The sequence below is a fragment of the Carex rostrata genome, chromosome 5 (genome assembly GCF_964058835.1).
Source record: "Carex rostrata chromosome 5, lpCarRost1.2, whole genome shotgun sequence".
NCBI classification, from domain to species: Eukaryota; Viridiplantae; Streptophyta; class Magnoliopsida; order Poales; family Cyperaceae; genus Carex; species Carex rostrata.
Genome location: NC_135922.1, coordinates 10787822 through 10809496, shown reverse-complemented (window position 1 = coordinate 10809496; position 21675 = coordinate 10787822). Strand labels below are relative to the sequence as shown.

Below are 21675 nucleotides of genomic sequence, written 5' to 3'. Positions count from 1 at the left end.
TATCATTCAGAAGTAATAATACCAATGTTGAACACAATCAAAACACAAGGCATCATGTACTAATACTGAAAATGCACATGTGCTATGCACTGGATTTGATCTCATGGTGCTACAGAGATCAAATTAATCATATTGCCTATATATGTTCAAACATCATGTACTATACTGGTACCTCTTTCTTACCAGTTAAATTTTGATTACATCTCTGATAAATGAAATTATCAGCAGGTCACATCCTATCTAACAATAGACCTCTCCATTGGAGAACCCCAATTAAAATAAGAAACATTAGAAATTCAAATACCCAACAAGGATTTCATCGGTAAACCAAAACTATCGCTACTAATCTACTATCTCCGAAAAAGTTTGTACCTTGAGGCGAAGAGGCGGCACAACTGAGGTAAGAAACACTAAGGTTAAGAAGAGAAGGAGGTGTGGCAGCGAGACAGAGGAGAGGCAGCGGCGGCGCATGAGAGAGATCCACTCTCTCAGATGCTCTTCATCTTGGTGTCAGACAACTTAAACATGTTTCTTCGCAATGCCGCGGATCTCATGCCCCAACAAGCTTGATTCAAACCGGAGACAATCCAGTATGCTGATGACACACTGCTGATCTATGAGTCTGATCAAGACATATTTGTGACGAAATTACGTACGGTTTTGCCTTAGGTTTTACCTTGTTTTCTCATATTTATCCTTTATTTATTATTGTATTCACTTACTAGTTTCCAAGTTTATGTTTTAATGCAAGAACCATGTTTTGGGGCTATTTTACATCATATGTAGCAAGAATTAGGTCGATCGAAAAAGTACAACATTGGTTCTAGGGTTCTATTACGGACTATTCCAACCAATACGGGTCAAGCTCATTATGGATCAGGAGATGGCCAAATCCAGCAAAGGCACTATATGTTTACGGGCCGTATCACCTCATATGGTCCATCACAGTAGGCGCCCTTTGTTGAATAACTGCTCCAGCTATATCCATATCAGATCCATTGGACTCCAACTCATTGCCAGCGCCCCTCCCTCCTATAAATACCCATATGGACTGAAGAACCAAACCATCTTAGATATACTTTGTATTTTTGTTCTATAGTTTAGTTGTGAGGAGTGTAAACATGTTGTTTCGCGGCTAGACAGATTTTCTTAGGGCTAGGCTATAAACCTTGTTACTCGTGATGATTTGATATATATTTTGTGTTTGATCATTGTTTAGTCTTTTGTCGTTTGATATCTTTTGTGCTTCATGTTCAAACTCTCTCGGTTATGCTTGTTATTCTAGACCGCTACTGTGATGGCCACACATGAAAATTAGTCACATTAGATTAACTGAAGAAGCTAATAGTCGGATCCACAAAAGTATACATGGGAGTCTCGGCATTCGCAGATGAATGTCGCATTGTCTTGCCTTACCATGGGCAGGGGCGGATTTATGTATTGATTAGGGGGTGCTAAGCCACCCCATGATTTTAAAATTTTTAATTATGTATATTAAACTTTAGTTAAACTTTTGAGTTTTTGGAACTTTTATATATTCTAGCACCCCTCATAAAATAACAAATATTTGTTGGTAGTTTAGTGGTTTGAGTTCTAGTTGTTATGTGTGAGGTCATGGGTTCAATTCCCACTAACTACATTTTTTTTTTGTTTTTTTTTCATATATTACATTTTATAGATTAGCCCCCCCTATTTAAATTTTCTAGTTCCGCCCCTGACCATGGGGTCACCCTATAGGATCAACCGAGGGACCTAGTCAAGTGAAGGTTGTGACTTTGGGCTAATGACATATCTCCTTGCACTTCTCAAGTCAAACCTTAACGGGAAGACTTGATTAGTAGTGTGGTTGATACGCGAAAGCGCCAGTCGGTGTGATAGGATTAAAAACTCTCTTACAATTACTGAAACCAACATCAAACTAAAATAAGAATCAAAGCGGATTGAAGTAACAATGGTGTGCCGAAACTATAGGAATCAACATCTCCTTTTGACTACTCTATTTATCTTTGGATTCGAAAATACGAAGTTGCATCTTTGATCACCAACAACTCTCCAGATCTGATTTTGTCTAACCCTTTAACGGATCGTGATTTGATTGTTCAAGACCAATAATCTTATTCCCTGTAGATCGACACTCGATTATAGTACTCGATAGGACCATACGCTTGTGATCTGATCAGAAGTACATACAGGTTTTTAAATTTAAAAGAAGTGACACGATTCACCACATCAAGCTTTTTGACATCGTTGCCGGGGAATAACGATTATTTGTGCAAGGCCTCGCGAGAAGCCCTTGTGTTTGACCATCAAATCTGATTTATTTGATTTGACTTGACTTTTTAATTTTTCTTTATTTTAATTTTTGCTTTTCTACTTTATTTTTCTTTTCTTTATTTTTATTTTAGATATACTAAATTTTTATTTTTATTTTCTCAGGATTTTCCACACTGGCCAAATCATTTATACGAAGATCTGAAAGGATTGCACGTAAGAGAAGATTGTTCACTTCAAATTCACCAACAAGGGCTACATCAAGTCCTTTCTCTCATGACACTCGAAGTTAAGAAGATTCATATTTGATCAATATGGAAGGCCAACTGAATCCACCGATCAACAACAATGATGGACGTCAAGAAAACACTAGTGAAAATACGAACACAACAAGACCAAAACTGATGAGAGACTACTTCATGCCGCTCGCTAATGATCCAATCTCAAGCATAGATCCACCAACAGTTGCATCCCAAAATTTCGAGATCAAACTTGTACTTGTCAATATGGTGTTGCAACAACAATTCAGAGGACTAGCACATGAAGATCTGCATCTTCATTTGTCAATCTTCCTTAGAATATGCGAGACGATTAAGATCAATAGAGTTACTGATGATGCAATTAAGCTAAGGTTCTTTCAATTTTCATTAAGAGATAGGGCTAAGGCATGGTTATTCTCATTACAGCCTAACTCTATTTAAACTTGGAACCAGTTGTTCAATGTCTTTATTGCAAAATATTTTTCACCTTCCAAAACTTCAATGTTAAGAAATGCAATTACTAATTTTGAAAAAAAAGGTGGTGAATCATTGTGTAAATCATGAGATCAATACAATGATATGTTAAGGTGTTGTCCACATCATAGTTTAGAGAAATGGCTAATAGTCCAAACTTTTTATGATGGTTTAACCCCCACCGCTAGGTTGTCTATTGATGCTTCTGCAGGAGGAGTAATTATGAACAAGCAACCTGACGATGCTTACAACCTCATTGAAGAGATTGCACTCAACCAACACTACTGGAACTCAGAGTGCGAGAAACCAAACACAACACCTGGCATGTACCAAGTCAACGAACTCATCGCGCTAAATTTTATATTTTTTGGGAATATTTTTACTATTTTTTTAGAATTTTTCAAAATCAGTGTTTTTCTGAATTTTTTATTATTATTTTATTTAATGAAAAACACTGATTATATATAGAGAGAGTAAGGCTACCATACATTGCAATGTATAGGCATCTTTGTGCATTGGACAATAAATTATCGGATTCAAAGTCCAAATAACCGATCCAAACCATTCATCTTGTTTTTCATATTAATATGTGTTTGGAGACCAAATTTTAAATTTTTTGAAAATTTTTTACTATTTTTTTAGATTTATTGAAAATCACTGTTTTTTATGGTCCAAATTTGTCTGAAAAACAACGATTTTCAATAAATCTAAAAAAATAGTAAATTTTTTTCAAAAAATGTAAAATTTGGTCTCCAAATACATATTAATATGGAGAACAAGTTGAACAGTTTGGATCGGTTATTTGGACTTTGAATCCGATGATTTATAGTCCAATGCACAAAGATGCCTATGCATTGCAATGTATGGTAGTCTTACTCTCTCTCTCTCTCTCTCTCTCTCTCTCTCTATCTATCTATCTATATATATATATATATATATATATATAGAGTTAGGCTGGGGTGCTATGGATAGCATAGTGGCCTCTATGCTACGGCTCAATATTCGAGTTTTCAAAATCTAAACGGTCGATCCGAACCGTTCATCTTATTCTCCATATTAATATCTGATTGGAGACCAAATTTTACATTTTTCTGAATTTTTTTACTATTTATTAAGTATTTTACAAAATTGTTGATCCAACGGTGGCTGCACAAAACAGTAAAACCGTTGGATTACCGATTTTCAAAGTGGCTTAATAAATAGTAAAAAAATTCAGAAAATTATAAAATTTGGTCTCCAAGCAGATATTAATATGGAGAATAAGATGAACGGTTCGGATCGACCGTTTGGATTTTGAAAACTTGAATATTGAGCCGTAGCACGGGAGGCAACTATGCTATCCATAGCACCCCAGCCTAACTCTATATATATATATATATATATATAGATTGACTAATATGCTTTCGGTAGCATATGGGCCGAAGTGCTACCGGTCCAAATTTGAAATTTCAAAATTCAAAAAGTCGATATGAACCGTTCATCTTGTTCTCCATATTAATATGTGCTTGGAGACCAAATTTTATATTTTTCTGAATTTTGTTACTATTTATTAAGCCACTTTGCAAATCGTTGATCCAACGGTAGCACTGTTTTGTTAAGCCACCGTTGGATCAGCGATTTTCAAAGTGACTTAATATATAGTAAAAAAATTAAGAAAAATATAAAATTTGGTCTCCAAGCACATATTAATATGGAAAACAAGATGAACGGTTCAGATCGACTTTTTGGATTTTGAAATTTCAATTTTGGATCGGTAGCACTTCGGCCGAAGTGCTACCCAAAGCATATTAGTCAATCTCTCTCTCTCTCTATATACACACACACACACACACACACACACACACACACTGATATCTCCATATTTGATCTATTGTTCCGACCAATTCTTGTACCAAAATCTGTGTTTTAAACCACCAAATCGCGTATTTTACATTGAATATCCATAGAATGTGGTACTGATGCGATTTCATTCTTACTTTGCAGGAATCAGGCGAAATCGGGCAAAATCAGGAAAATGGCAGACTTCAAGAAGATCTAATACGAGTCGCATCACCCATGATGCGGGTCGCATCAAAGCCCAAAGCGACGTGCGATGCGACCCTCACTCCTCTCTTGAAGACCAGATGATGCGAGTCGCATCCACCTGATGCGAGTCGCATCACGGGTTGCCGCCCAATTCAAATTGAACCTGACAAGCCCCAAGTCAGACCCGTTGCCTATAAAAGGAGGTCCTATGCCATAATTTCGGGAGCTTTTTCCCCCTTTACATTCCAGATCACTTAGAGAGCAGAGATCAAGAGAGAAGAAAGAGATTGGAGCTTGCTTGAAGAAGAGGAGAAGAGAAGATTGCAAGATCCTCTCCAATCCACCTTGGATCTTCGAGCTTCGTCATGATCTGCTTATTCTCTCTCTCTTTTATGCTTTCTTTTACCATGTTTGAGTAGATCTTTAGTTCCTAGGGTTAGGATGTAGTCTCTAAACTTTGTCTTTGAGTTGCATGTTGTTTTGATCTAAGTTTGAACTTGTGTGATTCTTTGTTTGAGTATTCATTGATTGCTTGATTTTGATTGCTTGATTGATTATTGATTGTCTACTGTTAGATGTCTATAGCATCTCTTCTAGTAATTTGACCTTGATGTTTCTTGCAATTGTGATTGAGTATTTGAGGTAGATCTAAGATCAATAGTAGCCGAGAGGTGAACTTTCCATTATCGAAAGGTTGTGGATACTTCTAGCAAACCAGACAATCAATTTAGGTTAGATACCAGTAGGTGAGAGCTACAGGTTGAAGCCTCGCACAAGAAATCGACTTAGATACGAACACATGTCAGCTTTGCTCGAGGACCATGCGACCCTCATCAGAGATGATGCGAGTCGCATCATACGGGTCGCATCAGAGATGATGCGAGTTGCATGATAGGTCCAGAGAAGGCAAAGTTTGGGATGAAACCTGAGACCCTAGGAACGCCTTTTATCATTGTTCAAAACCAAAACTTTTAATTGCTTTCATTTACTGCTAATTGAATTGTCACTTGAAATTAGGAAATATAAACAAACCAAACCCAACTTTTCACACTTCTAGTACTTAACTCAGACTAGTAAGAATTTAGAGTCGAATTATACCGTCCCTGAGGATCGATACCTTATTATACTATACGGATAGGATTGTGCACTTGCAATCTTAGACGAGAGTAGATTCAAGGTTTAAACTGGTACAGCTAGCTGTACCTGAAACTTTGTAGCATACTTTTGTAAGCGAACAAGTTTTTGGCGCCGTTGCCGGGGACGGCTATTAATTCTTTTCTAGATTTTTGCTTATCCAAGTTAATCTAGATTTTAATTTGTATATTTTTCTTTTATTTTTCTCTTACCACAGGAACACAGCTGTTCCTGCACAACCACCTCTCGACGCGCCCCGCTTCACAACCGACGCGACTCGCGTGGAAGAGACAGAGAAGCTCAAGACGCTATGGCAACATACCAACAGTGGTCTGGCCACGACAATTCTCGAGGAGGAGGAGGTCGATACAGGGTTGATCAGATCACAGCTCTATATGCTAGAGCTGCCGAGTTGGAGGAGGCCATGCAAGAGGCTTTAATCAAAATGAGCATGAAGGCAGTCGGTAACCATCAACCACAGCCATGTGTCATGTGTGGGGGCATGAGGCACTCTTACGAGTATTGCCCACTGGCGGAATGGGATGAGGAAACCGAACAGGTCAACTATCTCAGCAACTACAGTCGCAACTTCTACAACAATGCACCATTCGATAACTCAAACAACTGCTCATTCCAATCCGATCCACCCGAGCCGTACATTGATCCCGCTGTGAGTAACTTCACACACGAGCAAGGGAAAATGAATCAAATCATGTGGGATCAAATGCAATCTATGTCTACTCAACTAGCTGCTCAGAACAAGTTGCTGGAGCAGTTGAGTCACATAGTCACCTCGAGCCAACCTCAACCTGGAAAGCTACCTGCTCAACCAGAACCAAACCCAAGAGGAGAGGCAAAGGCAATCACTCTGAGAAGTGGGACCCAATACAAGGAACCAACCAACCTAACAGGTCAGATCCCATCTGACGCGACACGCATTCCAGAGATGCGACTCGCATCAAGCTCTGAAAAGGTGAGTCCTGGTCGCATAGGATCAACTGAACCCGCATCGCCGATTGAAGAGCCAGTGAATACGACCCGCATCACAGACACGCGACCCGCATCAGGTGAATCTAAGGGCCAGGAAAAGAAGGAGGTTGAGAAACCACAACCATACCGGCCGCCTATTCCTTTCCCTCAGAGACTAGCTGAACCAGGAACATGCTGCACAATCAACATGGAGGATCAATTGGCTAAGGGACAACTTCGCGAGGGATACAGAAGCACAGTTAAAAATTACCCTGATTATTTATATGAGTTGCAGGTTGAAACAAGCGAGTTGGAATCAGTGTATGGAGCAGATGTGATTACTGTCGACCTGGGAGAACCTGGACGCGGGCAGGATGAAGCAAACGCGAGTCGCATGCCACAATTTGAAGACCCAGAGGAACCAGAACGCGAGCCGGATGAACTTGACGCGGGTCGCGTTACACAGTTAGAAGGTCTGAAGAGTAAGCAAAGCGAGTCGGATGAAGCTGTTGTGAGGTCTTCACGCGACTCGAGTGTGCCTGACGCGGACCGCGTCAAATCCAAACAGAGAGTCCGACCCCTGAACTCAAGCCTCTTCCAGTAAACTTCAGGTATGAGTTCCTAGATCCAGATAAAACTTGTCATGTGATCTTAAATGCAGATCTCAACCCTGATCAGACTGCCATACTTCATGTATGTTTTTAAACCCAATTAGTATACAGATGCTACTAGGGTTCCTTTCACCTAATTAAGAAGATATATAAAGAGGTGTTTTTTTTAATTATCTTATACCTGTACTTGTAATTCACATCCAACATTATTTATATACTTTTTTTTTAATTTTTTGTATCTGATAATTTATGTATCCGGAATGAGACAGGAGGCACAAGTTGTTTTACCTGATTTATGCTGGTCCCTTGCTATTCTCCTCTCTTAATTTGGGGATTGCATAATTTTACTAGGCCATATATAACAGTTCTATTTCTGTACAGCCCAAGCTGCTTTAGAGAGCCCAATGATGATGAACTTTTGGGCCTAACACATTTTGCAAAGCAATTTCCGACGCAATAAAAGTTGGTAGGTTGGTGTCCTAATTCGGATTAAGTACATCCAATTTCTAATATGGCATATTTATTGATATTACTAAGTATTGTTCACCAATAAAAATAAAATTACAGATGTGTTCTCAACTATTTAGACAGATGTGTATTAAATTTGAGTTAATTCAAAATTTGACTGACCATTTATTATATAACGTCAATAAATTGTTTGATTTAAAGCTAAACAAGCTATCTAAGAAATAAACAACACCCATGCAATTTGAAGTTTTTAATTTAAACAATATTTTTTAGGATATCATATAGTTGTATGCTAGAATTATATATATATATATATTTTTTTTTTATAAAAGTGGACATGCTATTTGGTTTTCTACATGGAATATAAAAGTTGTTTAGCCATCACCGAGAAGCCAATAAATTGAAACTATATATATTTTTTTAAAATTGTTTAAGAAATGACTATTTTATGTTCAGATTATTTCCAATATGATGCCCTACTTACCAAAATGATAAATAAGTCATTCAATTTTGGTCTTTGATTTTTATTGAGTGTTCAAATGATGGTTGTTATGATCTCAAATAATTCCCTTAAAACAAATCCCAGCTTTCTATTACCAAAAGATTCACTAAATAATTTTGCATTATAATTAAATTCTTGGGACATCATACATTAGTAATAGTGATTACTGACGAGAAAATAAGCATCCAAACAATACATTAACATAAAATTAAAAGAACCAGCATAAACAACTAGAATTTCAACAGTTTACAAGAAAAGATTGTATCCATGTTTGTTGTACCAGCATATGGTGTTTACAGTAATTCACTTGGGGAGAAACTTGAGGACCCCTGGAATGTGAGTTTGATAAAAGTAGTTGCCCCAATCGATGATTTTCGGATCGAAACAGAAAAGTTGCGCATCAGTCGTGTTCTTTTCGATCGCAAGCCTCAGCCTTTGCAGGTTCATGTCATCAAAACTTAAATTCAAAAAAAGAAAAAAAATTGTGTTAGCATTGACTCAATTAAATAAAATTTTAAAAGTGCTATACTGTATTTAATCTCTTATGTAAAATAATAGTTGATACATTATTTTTTAATTGCTCCTTGTTATTTAATTTGAACAAATTCCAAGTTCATGTCATCAAAACTTAATTTATAAAAACAATTTATTTTGTTAACACACTGACTCAATTAGGTAAAATTTTAGAAGTGTTGTATGTAATGTCTGATGAAAAATAGTAATTGATACATGATTTTTGAATTGATCCGTGCTATTTTGTTTGAATAAATTATGAATAATAATTTAGTGGTAGGAATGCATACCGTCCTCGGAAAAAGGTATAAGGGGCATAGACATCAACAAGGAGCATAATGTACCGGTACCGCCGACTTAGTTCATTGTACCGGTGCGAAAATCGCCCGCACAATAGCAAGTTTACTATGTGCAATGCCTGCAACGAAGCACCAATTAGTAACTTGTGAACTCAAAAAGCAAAATCAAATTTTATTTTATTTTCGATGGCCATTTTGCAAATGTTCATTTTTCATGATAATTCTGTTGCTCAATTTGGAAGCCTAATGCGAAACTTTTTACTTTTACATAATGTTGTTATCGATATTGGGATCATTTATGAAGACAACCCCAAATATTATCATATTTGCTGATAGGCCCAAAGAAATTTTGAGATAACTGTTACAACAAACAGTCAATAAAAATTGTGGTTGGTTAGGATTTGCAAATCATACAAAAAATTGTGGTTGGTTGGGATTTGCAAATCATGCCAAAATTGTGGTTGGTAGATTCAAATGTTTAAAATTATTCTGGTTGTTATTTGAAATTTCACTAAAAAAAATTGTTGTAATTTGCTAACAGAAATTCCAAATGTAGTCACAATTAAGCATTGTTTTGTTTCCCAAATAATATAGCAATTGATTAAAAAATAGAAATGAACCTCCAAAGGAAGTTTGTACCGAAGAGTCATGTATGCCTTGAAAGCACTGACACTGTTAAAGAAGTGCACCCTTTTAAATCCAATCGTATTGCCGTTCTTTTCTACGCGAGGGTTCTCTCTGAAATACCGGTACCCGCTCTGTTCAAATGTGACGAACCGTACCGGGTTTCTCATAGAAGAGCTGGTATGGTATACTGTCTCGGCATCTTCGCCAGAATGCATCACAATTGCTGCTATCATGGCATTGACCACCATGTCTCCTGGTATCTGCATTCATATTATTCATTTGCTTTGTAAAACAATCAAGCTATTTCAGAAGAGTGAGACTATGTGCATAGCGGGGATTGGTCCGTACTATGGAACAATATCTTCATTTTCAAAATTCAAATAGTCTATCTAAACTGTGATCTTCATATGAAAATGTACTTGCAGACTTTATTTACATTTTTTTGAACTTGATATTATTTTTTTAGATAGGAGGAAAATTTCTAGAATTTTTGGATCAAGTGACTTTCCAACGATCTAAAAAAAAGTAAAAAGAATTGTACCAAAATGCAAAATTTGATCTACAAGTACATTTTCATATGGAGAATGTGGAACGGTTCAGATCAATTATTTAGATTTCAAGAATTGAGATTTTCATCCATAGTATTGACCAATATGCGCTATGCATAGTACCGTGGCCTCTCCATACAAATTAAAGGTTTTTCATTGAAAACTTTCAGAATAGATAAATTAATTAATTATAATAAATTATGAACTAACCACATCCATAATCTCCTTAAGATCAGCTAGGTAGCATGAAAGGTTTCCTTTTGCATATCCAAGTATAAAGCTATCAATTGTCCTGTAACAAAAACAGTAATTGCTTCAGTTCAACAAATTAATTAATCACAATTTTTCATAAATTGCACCCATAATTATGTATTTACATTTTTTTTTTATTTCCAGCATTTTTACTGTTGCATACAGAATCCAGCTGTGCTTGCAATCAAAGCTAAAGGAAATTACTGATTATTGCTCGATTTTATCAAAAAAACAATATTGTTTTTTAAATAATAAATGAAGAAAAGAAAGGGTACCTGATGCCTTCCATCCAACCAGGCAGGGGTTCCTTGTACAAGCTAGTAATAATAGTAGGTCTTATGATAACAAGAGGTACATCTCCTCTCATGTGACCTAGTACCATCTCACCCAGTGCTTTTGTAAATACATATGTATTTGGCCATCCGAATTTCCTTGCCCTATAACATACAAAAAGTAAATTGACATAATTAATTACATTCAATAAATGTAGAAAAAAAATCAAATCAAACTTGTGGTCCATGCATATATAGTGCTCCCTGCAGCTTGTCTGTGTTTATGCATGTATCTCACATTCTCACTGTAGGTGATAATTAAGAGTACTAGAAATCATAAATGCTTATCTGCTATGCATAATTTTTTTTTCCTGAAGTTACTGTAGATGAACCCACAAAAGAAAAAAAGGAAAACAAAGAGAAAAAGAAAGGCTATGGTACTATGCATAGTGAAACGTTCAACAAGATTTTTATATAAAATTATACTTGTAAACTAAATTTTCAACTTTTTAGAAAATTTTCTACTACTTTTTAGATATATAGAAATAATCCCTCTTGAATGATCTAAAATATAATATTTAGATCAAGTGATATTCTTATCCAAAAAGTAGTAAAAAGTTCTAAAAATATGAAAAAAATTCATGCACAAGTACATGTTCATATGAAGATCTTGTTGAAAGGTTCATATCAATTGTTTCAAATTTGAAAATGAAGATATTGATCCATATATAGTGGACCAATATGCGCTATTCATAGTACCATAGCCTAACTAAAATATATACAAGTTAGATCCTCTTTAGAACAGTGCTATTATTCTAACCTTTTGATGCCGAGTTCTTTCATGGTTGTCCTCTCTAACTTCTCAGTACTTTTTAGTGAATCAGTCTCGGACAACTTGAGATCTCTCTTTGTTTCTTCGACCAATCGGAGCTCCGACTCAATGTCTAAGTTTGAGCTTCCATTCAATGTTGCTCCCATTTTAAGTGGTTTCTCTTGTATTAGGCCTTCTTGCAACCCAGCAACATATGCTGTTCATATACCCATGTATGTATTTAATATAGACATACATAGACATATACACATATATGTATTTAATATAGAAAATATTTCTTTGTTCAATACAATTTCTTTGAATTTACGTTATATTCTGTACCTATTACTTCAAATATAACTTTTTACATCTTTTCTAACTATTATGTTTACATAGTTTACAAAAATTGTTACATACCAATTGAAACATTAGTACATACCAGTTGAAACAGTAAATTCATAAATTAAAATTCTAAAGGTAATGAAACTGAAATATTGATTTATTAGTACATACCAGTTGAAACATGAAGAAGCATCTTTAAGTTAACACATTTCTTTGCAAACTCCAAAACATGCTTAGCTCCTAATGTATTGACATCTAAAGAAAGATCATACCTAAATACAAACAAGTATTAATATATTATTAAGCAAATTAATGGGTATAAATGCTGTTTAACAATTCCATTTTGAAATAATAACAAGTCTTAGTTAATTATTTAGCAATGTTATTTATTTAATTTACCTCTCATAGAAGTTTGTAGTAGCAGCATTGTTAACAATTATGTCGACTTCATTGAACAAATTTTCAACTTGAGAGCTTTCAATCCCTAAATTTTCATAAATGACATCTCCAGCAATTGGAGAAATCTTTTCTTCCATGAACTTGTTGTACTCCTTGCCATGTTCTTCTTTCAAAACCTTGAATAATTCCTTCCCAATCACCTATAATTAATAATAAGAGTCCGTTAAATATTGGTATACCTTTTATTTATTTATTTATTTTTTGTAGTGTAAATTCATATCTATTCATGAAGTACACTTAGAAAAAGATATTTAATATTGTCATAGCAATTAATGGGTAGACATAATATTATATTGTTTTTTATGAAGTATATATTTGGATTATACGGTTATAAGAAGAACAAAAGTATTTTAAAGAGTATTTTCACTAAGATGGTTGATTATACGGTTATAAGAAGAACTGAATTTCAATTTTTTTATCTTCAATCTTTTATTTTTTAAACTGAAAATATATTTGGATTGGGATTTAATATTTCGGCCTTTTTAACCAAAACAAAATTTTATTCAGCATCTTCTAAAAAATTTAATTTAAAATTTTATATATATTAACAAAAAAGAAATAGGAATAAGATAGATTGCCACAGTGCCAAACACTTAGCAATAATAACAAAAGAAGTAATTATTTCCAATAATAAGCAAATAACTAAAGAAGTTTAATTAATTATATTACTTTGATTTCACTGTTACTGACAGGTGTCAGGAAATGGTGTCATGACCTATTGAATGCAGCTGGAATTCTCAACAACCAAACATGTAAATATAGTAAATCCTTATTAATTATTACATTGTACATTAATTATATTCCAACAATATTTTGTATTGCTTGGTACCAAAACCTGACAGTCATAAAGACAGACAGTTGGGAAAATGCGCATCTTCTTTTAACGGCGTTCGAATGGGAATCCAACGATGAAAATTGCATTGAGATTCGTGTATATTTCTATTAAATTTCTAAATTAATTAATAATAAATACCTTTTAACACTTTAAGACTACTCAAGAATTGTCAATACAAAAATAAAGTTTCATATATTATAGTTGAACATATTCAACTGTTTGATGAATTTGTATATAATTTGTGGATAACTTCAATAGAAGTTAAATTTCAGAACTACTTCTTTATTAATTTGTATATTATTTGATGTTCTTCCTTCTTTAATTTGGTTCAAGTTTCATAGCATCATAAATAGTGTGAACACCCTTCCAAAACAATTTTATCCTATTGATGAACATTATTATCTTTAATTTCTACCTACGAAATTAAACTGGAAATGTACAGAATGTACTGTTATATCCCATTATTTTTATTTTTTTGGCAAAGATATCCCATTATTTTGAAAATAACATATAGTGTGAACACCCTTCCTAAAAAAGTGTACTACTACTTGTGATGTTACTGTCAGATTCTCCTACATGTGGCATATAAATTTAATTTTCTGCTAGCTCATTAAATTTTTTGCTAGCTACACAAGGAAAATTACCAAAGTGCACATCAATTGAATCTAGATCCAATCATTCAGTGGTTTTTATAGCAACCTTTTTTATTACATCAACTTATGATGCTTTTACCCATTTTTCAACTAGTTTTATCTTTTACCATTTTGGGTTCATATTGTAGTGGCTAGATTATTTTTCCCTCCTTACATGATTCAATATTTTGTGACAATGACAGAGATCTCTCTAAACTATACATTACTCATTAGGATAGGTTGGTCTTAATTTCTTATCAGCAATCGTTTCTAAAAGTACCTTGGATATATGAAAACTTTGTGAAGGCATTTTTGTCACACAATTTCCATTTTAGGAAGATTCCTCAAAAAAAAGAAAAAGAAAAAAAAATGTGGCTAAAAATCTAGATAATGATGTGGTGCAAATATTATATGTCGCTCTCAATATATATATATATATATATATATATATATATATATCAGATTTGGAACTTACGACAAAAATAAAAATAAACAATCATCTCATGGGAATGGCAATAATTGTATATTAGTACTTGTTGATTTGTTTGTTTACCTAAAAAGAATGAAGTACCTCCCACTTAAAATATATTAATACATAATTAAAAATGTTTAGCTTGTGCTGTTATTTTCATTGTATGTACACAGTTATATTCCATGGAACAAAAACAAATTCCTACACATGCTTCTATTTTAAAAGTTCGAAAATTATTTCTTCTACAAAATATATGTGATATATTAAAAAATCAAAGGAAATCAAACCTCGGATTGCACACGTTGTTTAGCTGAGTCAGCGTCATGTGCTCTTACTAGTAGATATATCTTCTTTACTTGTGGCTCAACCCTTAGAATTTTCTCCATCAAAACTGTTAAAAATCAGTATTAAAAAATGTACTAGATTCATGACACTTAAAATAAGTGCAATTGAAAAATTAAAAAATGTAATTAATAATTCATATATGCTTTTAGACCATATTTTTTATGTTCCTCTCAAATGATTATATGTTGTAAAATTAATTTTTCCCTTGTAACACTAAAACTAACAGTTCGTATTGCACTAGGTGCATGTTTTTTATTTTTTTTTATTTTTTTTTTTAATTTTAAGCATCATGGCTAAGCTAAAATGGAGCAGCCTTGATGTTTTCCTTTTTCTTTTCTTTTTCCTTTGTTATCCTTTTGAGTTGAATGTAAACTACCAAATATTTAAAAATTGCCACATTAATGTCTCATGTAAGATGAATTAGTTGGCTTCTTTGATATTCTTTTCATCATCTTTGAAGGCACGCATGCACACACCCCATACGTATACGTATACGTGTTAAACATACGCATACGTATACGTGTTAAACATACGCATACGTATACGTGTTAAACATACACATACGTGGAAGCGTACATATTAAACATCTAAGCAATTTTTAAAAAAAATTTGAAGGTAAGGTGGCTAGGTGTCATCTTACGTTTTCCATTAACAAAAACATCGAAGAAAAGTTTATCTTGCAAGCATTAAAATGGCGCAATGAAAATTTATCTAGCTGGAATAATATGTCGATAGAGATATATATAATAATATAAACACATACTCTTGCCAAGAAAACCAGTTGAGCCAGTGATGAGAATGCTCTTTCCTTTGAAGTAACCTGCTATCTTACTTCCTTGATCCATCAGTCTATGTTCAGTCAGAGAAAAAGAGAAGAGAAGAGAGAGAGAGAGAGAGATGGTTGTGTTTAAGGAATACAAGAGACGGATGGTTGGGGTGCTTTATATATAGCTTTTGTATGAAAAGAGCAAATGAAAGAGAACCAGAAAATTGATATATAATTATACTCCTAAGTCCTACGTAGGATTATACTCTAAAAAAACAAATGAGGAGAAATAAAATAAAAGAGAAGGATTTTGAGTGCAAGTAACAAAGACTCCTACAATTTTATACTCTAAAATTGATACTAATTTAAAAAATCAAGTTTAAATGCTTTAAATGTTTTCGGTGGCATTAAGATTACCTCCAAAATACCAACATGCCATATAACATTCAAAAGATGTTTTTAGTTTACCAATCATAGATTAATTTGCCAAAATGCTAACATATATGCCTTATAGCATCAAAAATACACTTTTTAGTTTACCAATCATACGATTTACCAAAATGCTAACATGCCATATAACATCTTTTTCTTGTTTTTGTTTTGTTAAAAGTTTATAAATTCCACCGATTTGATTAAGAAACCTTATCTGCAATTTTAAAGATCATGTCATTCATATAGCATCTAAAAGATACCTTTTAGTTTACCAATTATATGCATGATTGACCATGTCTAATAGATTTCTAATTAAAGATAATAGCAATGATAGGACTTGTATAAATTTACCTAACAATTGTTTTCTAAAATTAACAAACAGATGGAGGCATGGAGAAGAAAACAACTTGCTTTTTTTTAATCAGACCATTGCAAATTAACAGGATAAGGTTATTTCAATAAAGAATATTATTTATTTTTACTGTGTACTAATCAGGGGAGGAACATAGGCTTAGCTAGGGGTGCTAAGCCACCCCAACTTTTCAAAATTTTAGCACCTCAACTTTTCAAAATTTTATTATCAATTACATATATACGGTAGAAGAAAATGGAATTTGGAGAATTTGAGGAGAGTTAATCAACTAGTTTCTTACTAATTTGTTTCTTTTATATGTATTAGCACCCCCAACTTTATAGGAATCAAATCCGTTGCTATTCTCTTCCCATGAACAGTGACTTTGCTAAATGTGCTTTTCCGAATCCAACCGTTCAATTTTTTTCGGGAACAAATCACAAAACATATTTTTTTCAGAACTTTTCTTTGCACGCATCTCGAAACAATTCAATAACTGAATTTGGAAAAGCAAAGATAGCATGAATACTATTCATGCACAAGAATAACAGCAGGTTTTGATCCAACTTTACATGGCCCCCCTTACTCAAATCTTGGTTCCACCCCTGGTATTAATACACCTTTCTAGGGAAATTTTTTATTCATAGAAATTGAGAAAATGGTAAAGAGAGAAACAGAAATAGTGTAGAGTTTGTGATATTGGTAGAAAGATCGGTACAGATTCTACCGATCATAACAATCAAAACAATTGGGATAGGTAGAATCTATACCCATCATAAGCTATTCTGGATCTTCTGCAGCACCGTATTCAAAACAGGAATGTCAACAGGTCAATTCTGGATCTTCTGCGGCACTATCTTCACAATCTGCAAAATAGAAAAATTGTAGGTTAGGATGGATACAGATTCTACCTATTCTAACTATTTTGATTGTTAGAATCAGTAAAATCTGTATCGATCTTTCTATCAATATCACAAACTCTGTACTCTTTCTATTTCTGTATCTCTACCTTTTTATGAATAAAAAATTTCCCCTTTCTAGAGAAGATATCCGGATTTAGAATTTACCAATTGCTTGATCTTTAAAAAAAGATTTTACTAGATTGAGTTTCTGTATTCTGTGTCAGAGTGTATGATCAAAATGGCAACTTGAATAATCCACATTAAATGCCACTTTCATTCCTCTCTTTTACCAAGGTAAAATGGAGATTTCTTAATATATCATGCAGTTACAATATATATGTAATATTGTAAACTAACCTAAAATATATGTTTCTTCTTGTTTGAATCAACATTTAAATCAGCTGACAAAATCTGACCAAACCAATATAAGTTCAATCAAGTCAGATTTAGATTGGGTAAACATATTGACAGAGCTATTTTGGCTTTACCCAGCACATAACCTACAAAAGAAAAGAAAAGTACATCACTGGTGTACTGAGTGAAGCCAAAATAGCTCTGTCAATATCTTTACCGTCTTCAGTTCAAATATATAGATAAAGTATTGAAAGTTCAGCATTCATTGATGAAATATTTGATTCAACATGTATATAGAAATTTGAAATATGTAGATGCCTAACAAATTATGTCAACACAGTGTTCTCCATTTATCAATTCAAATGGAGTTAAGTGCAATCCAATTGAGAGAGGTGTTCAATGCTTACCCAACAAATATGCAGGGGCCCAATTTGCCACCTCAAAGTAATAAAAGAAATAAAAGATGTATGCAAAGTCAAACAAAGGTTCTCAGGCACAATTCACAAATCAATGGACACCTCCAGTATTATCATTAGTCACATCTACTACATGTGAATTATGAACTAATTAAGGAGCTAAACTACTCCACTTTCATGGGAAATTGATCATCTCGTTAAAATCTAGACAGACTAATTAAAAGCCATATGGTTAATTAACTTCACCCCAAATTTTGTTTTTCTAGGGTTTCTACCATACTTCACACTTTACACTTTACAATCCAATTTCAAATTAACTAAGACCATGTAGCCAGAGGTGAAGATGTCTAATTAAAGAAAATCCAGTCCAGTCAAAATTTGACAACACAAACTGTTATTACAAATATATATCAAAAGTTAAGTTTACTTAAGCAAGCAACTAAATTTTTATAAAGTGAATATCTGTACCAGATCACCTACCATTGAATGAAAAAAAACAAACAGTAGTGAAAAAAAGAAGTCTAAGGTCAGAAAATGTTAAACCAAAATTTCAACTTTGTTTTGGTTGTCATCTTGAGCTTGTAAAAATGTATACTAATGTGGATAATTTCTAGACGTTGATTTTTGAACTTATTGATTCACATAAAAGCAAAATCAAAATGCGATAATTTTTTATGAGCATATAGAGAAAATAACATAGATTATATCTAACGGTTTTCTTTTGATGTTTAAGTTTTAAACTTTGAGTTATTTAAGTTTTTCAAAATAGAGGCATGATGGAGACAAAAATTGGAGGCATTTGACCCTCCTCTTTATAAAAATATTTATATTTTTTGTAGTTGTAGGTAACAGATAAATTATATACAATAGATTCAGATTATATTACATTATACAGATCTGTTATAAGTTATAATTTCCTTTTTTGGCATTTCTGAGAAGTGGATGATGTCACCAAAATCCTTTCAGATATGAAGATAAATTTAAAATTATTATGTAAGTACACATATAAGCTACTTTCTACGTACCATCTACCTACCTAATTCTATTTCAACAAACACATGAATTTAAATCAAATCAAATCCCTGTAAATTAATTAGGCAATTAAACAATAGATAACACTGTCCACCAATCCCAATTAAATATATATATGTTCTTAAGTTCGCAATTAATTAGAAGTTCCTAATTTATAAATTATGGTAACAAGCTAGATTAATGGTGGATCACCTACTACTACTAGAAAATTATAAAAGTGATACTAGGTGTACTTAACCCTTTTTTATTACTATTTATCAACCACCTCATATTTAATTAATCAATCAATTAATTTGTTGTGTTTCCCTAGCTCCACGTCGACAAGGGTTTGAAGTTGAATGTTTTCTAATCTACCAGGTGGTACTCGTCTTGTATTAAAAAAGTGAAGCTATGCATAATAGTATATTAACTTGCGCTGTGGATTTAAATTTGAATTTAAAAGTTCTAATAGTTAATGTGAACCGAACAACATGGTCTGTCTCATATGTACATGCATGTAGCATAAATTTTATATTTTTTTTTAAATTGTTTTACTATTATTTTAGATGGGTAGAAAATTACTTAATCTAAAAATTATGAATCATTCAAAAACAATGATTTTTTTACTCAACTAAAATAATAATAGAAAAACCAAAAAATATACAATTAATTTAGTTTACAAGTACATATATATTCATATATAGATCATATTGAACGGTTCGAATTGACTGTCAGAACTTTTAAAATAAAAATATTAATTTGTAGTACAGACCAATCTGCACGTACTATATTAATTAGTACCATAGTCTCACTCAAATTTATATGTATACGTACCCATCATAATATGTTAGTTCAGATATTTTTCATCAAAATTTCTCATCCGAACTCGATCACTTATTTTATTAATATCCTCATTTTTTAACTCAATCATTTGAAAATAAACATTAATATATATTAATAAAAAAAATTAAAAAGACAGCTTCACCCTGACTTCAAAATATTGTGCGTCGATTTTATATGCTTTAATATATCGATTTTTACTTAAAAACAAATATTTTGAACATGATCCTCTAAATGAATTCATTTTAATTGATTTTTTTTTAAAATAGAACCAAATTTTAATTTTTTTTAACTAAAGCACTATTGATTTTTTTATTTTATTTTATAAAAAACAGCTCACAGAAATGCATTTGCTCCACTAATCCACATGATTGTTGGAGCAATTTTATGACCCGTCTATAATATCTAATCACAGAAAACAATAGCAAATGACTCCACCGATCTGCAGAATCGGTGGACCAAATTAATGTGTTTCTCTCTTCACCAATCCTATGGATCGGTGGAGCTATTTTTTATAAAAACTAAATCAATAATGCTTGTTCCGTTGAAACATTTAAAATTAGTTCTATTAAAAAGAATCATTTTTTTAGTGAAGCAGGTGTTGATATTTTCGTAATTGTATCCGTCCTATGTATTCTTTTTATCTCAGCATACAATGTCTCCTACTTTTCTTTATAAAAAAACCTAAGTGGATATATATTTCCCTCACTAATTGTCTCCGACCATAATTTCTCTCGCTCATTTATCTGATGAGCATTGCAATATATAGTTGGCTACGGTGCTATGGGTTGCATAGAGGCCTTCCGTGCTACGGCTCAATATTTGAGTTTTTAAAATCCTAACGGTCGATCCGAACCGTTCATCTTGTTCTCCATATTAATATGTGTTTGGAGACCAAATTTTACAATTTTTGGAAAATTTTTACTATTTTTTTAGATTTATTGAAAATTGTTGTTTTTCAGACAAATCTGGACCATAAAAAACAGCGATATTCAATAAATCTAAAAAAATAGTAAACAATTTCCAAAAAATATAAAATTTGGTCTCCAAATACATATTAATATGGAGAACAAGATGAACGGTTCGGATCGACCGTTAGAATTTTTAAATCTCAAATATTGAGCCATAGCACAGGAGGCCTCTATGCAACCCATAGCATATTAGCCAAATCCATAGTAGTAAAAAAAAATGTACCAGTACCTACCTGATAGATTTCCCTTATTATAGTACTCAAAATGTTTCAGAAACATATATAGATTTGTAAATGTTTCACAAATATAGAAAGAAACGACTTAATCTTAATTGTTCATTCTTAATGTGTAGAAGGATTATTTTTTAAATTAAAAAGGTGGAAGATAAATTTTAACCAACTCGGGCTGTTTATGTCAGTTAGTAAGACACAATATTTGAAGTTACTGTCCTTTTATTTATTTATTTTTAAAATTAATTTTAATTTTAAGTGATTAAATTAAGAAATTGAA

At 32.9% G+C, this 21675-nt stretch overlaps 2 protein-coding genes and 1 non-coding gene across 3 annotated transcripts; 1 reads left to right on the top strand and 2 right to left on the bottom strand.

Moving 5' to 3' along the window:
• The first annotated feature begins 2585 nt into the window (after nucleotides 1–2585).
• On the top strand, nucleotides 2586–5043 carry LOC144553842 (uncharacterized). Its single transcript, XM_078302029.1, has 3 exons — nucleotides 2586–2902; nucleotides 3137–3331; nucleotides 4989–5043. The coding sequence occupies exons 1-3, from the start codon at nucleotides 2586–2588 to the stop codon at nucleotides 5041–5043; spliced, it is 567 nt and encodes a 188-aa protein (XP_078158155.1).
• On the bottom strand, nucleotides 3033–3139 carry LOC144555016 (small nucleolar RNA R71). Its single transcript, XR_013511936.1, has one exon. It is a non-coding gene; the product is annotated as a small nucleolar RNA R71 (small nucleolar RNA).
• Nucleotides 5044–8822: 3779 nt separating the features above from the next.
• LOC144554601 (alcohol-forming fatty acyl-CoA reductase-like) lies at nucleotides 8823–16053 on the bottom strand. Its single transcript, XM_078302913.1, has 10 exons — nucleotides 15885–16053; nucleotides 15064–15167; nucleotides 12778–12977; nucleotides 12550–12650; nucleotides 12046–12253; nucleotides 11229–11390; nucleotides 10912–10993; nucleotides 10147–10413; nucleotides 9518–9645; nucleotides 8823–9171 (listed from the first exon to the last, which is right to left on the bottom strand). Exons 1-10 carry the CDS (start codon nucleotides 15964–15966, stop codon nucleotides 9018–9020), a joined length of 1488 nt encoding a protein of 495 aa, XP_078159039.1. The 5' UTR covers nucleotides 15967–16053; the 3' UTR covers nucleotides 8823–9017.
• Nucleotides 16054–21675: the final 5622 nt, after the last annotated feature.

Excerpts from the sequence above, each read along its gene's own strand:
- LOC144554601 (XM_078302913.1), bottom strand. The coding sequence starts at position 15,966 with ATGGATCAAGGAAGTAAGATAGCAGGTTACTTCAAAGGAAAGAGCATT. Across the intron at positions 12,978-15,063 it reads AACAACGTGTGCAATCCGAG|GTGATTGGGAAGGAATTATT; the intron begins GTTTGATTTCCT and ends TATTAATTATAG. Across the intron at positions 9,646-10,146 it reads GGTACAAACTTCCTTTGGAG|GCATTGCACATAGTAAACTT; the intron begins GTTCATTTCTAT and ends GCTTCGTTGCAG.
- LOC144553842 (XM_078302029.1), top strand. The coding sequence starts at position 2,586 with ATGGAAGGCCAACTGAATCCACCGATCAACAACAATGATGGACGTCAA. Across the intron at positions 2,903-3,136 it reads GATGATGCAATTAAGCTAAG|TTTAGAGAAATGGCTAATAG; the intron begins GTTCTTTCAATT and ends TCCACATCATAG. Across the intron at positions 3,332-4,988 it reads CCAAACACAACACCTGGCAT|GAATCAGGCGAAATCGGGCA; the intron begins GTACCAAGTCAA and ends CTTACTTTGCAG.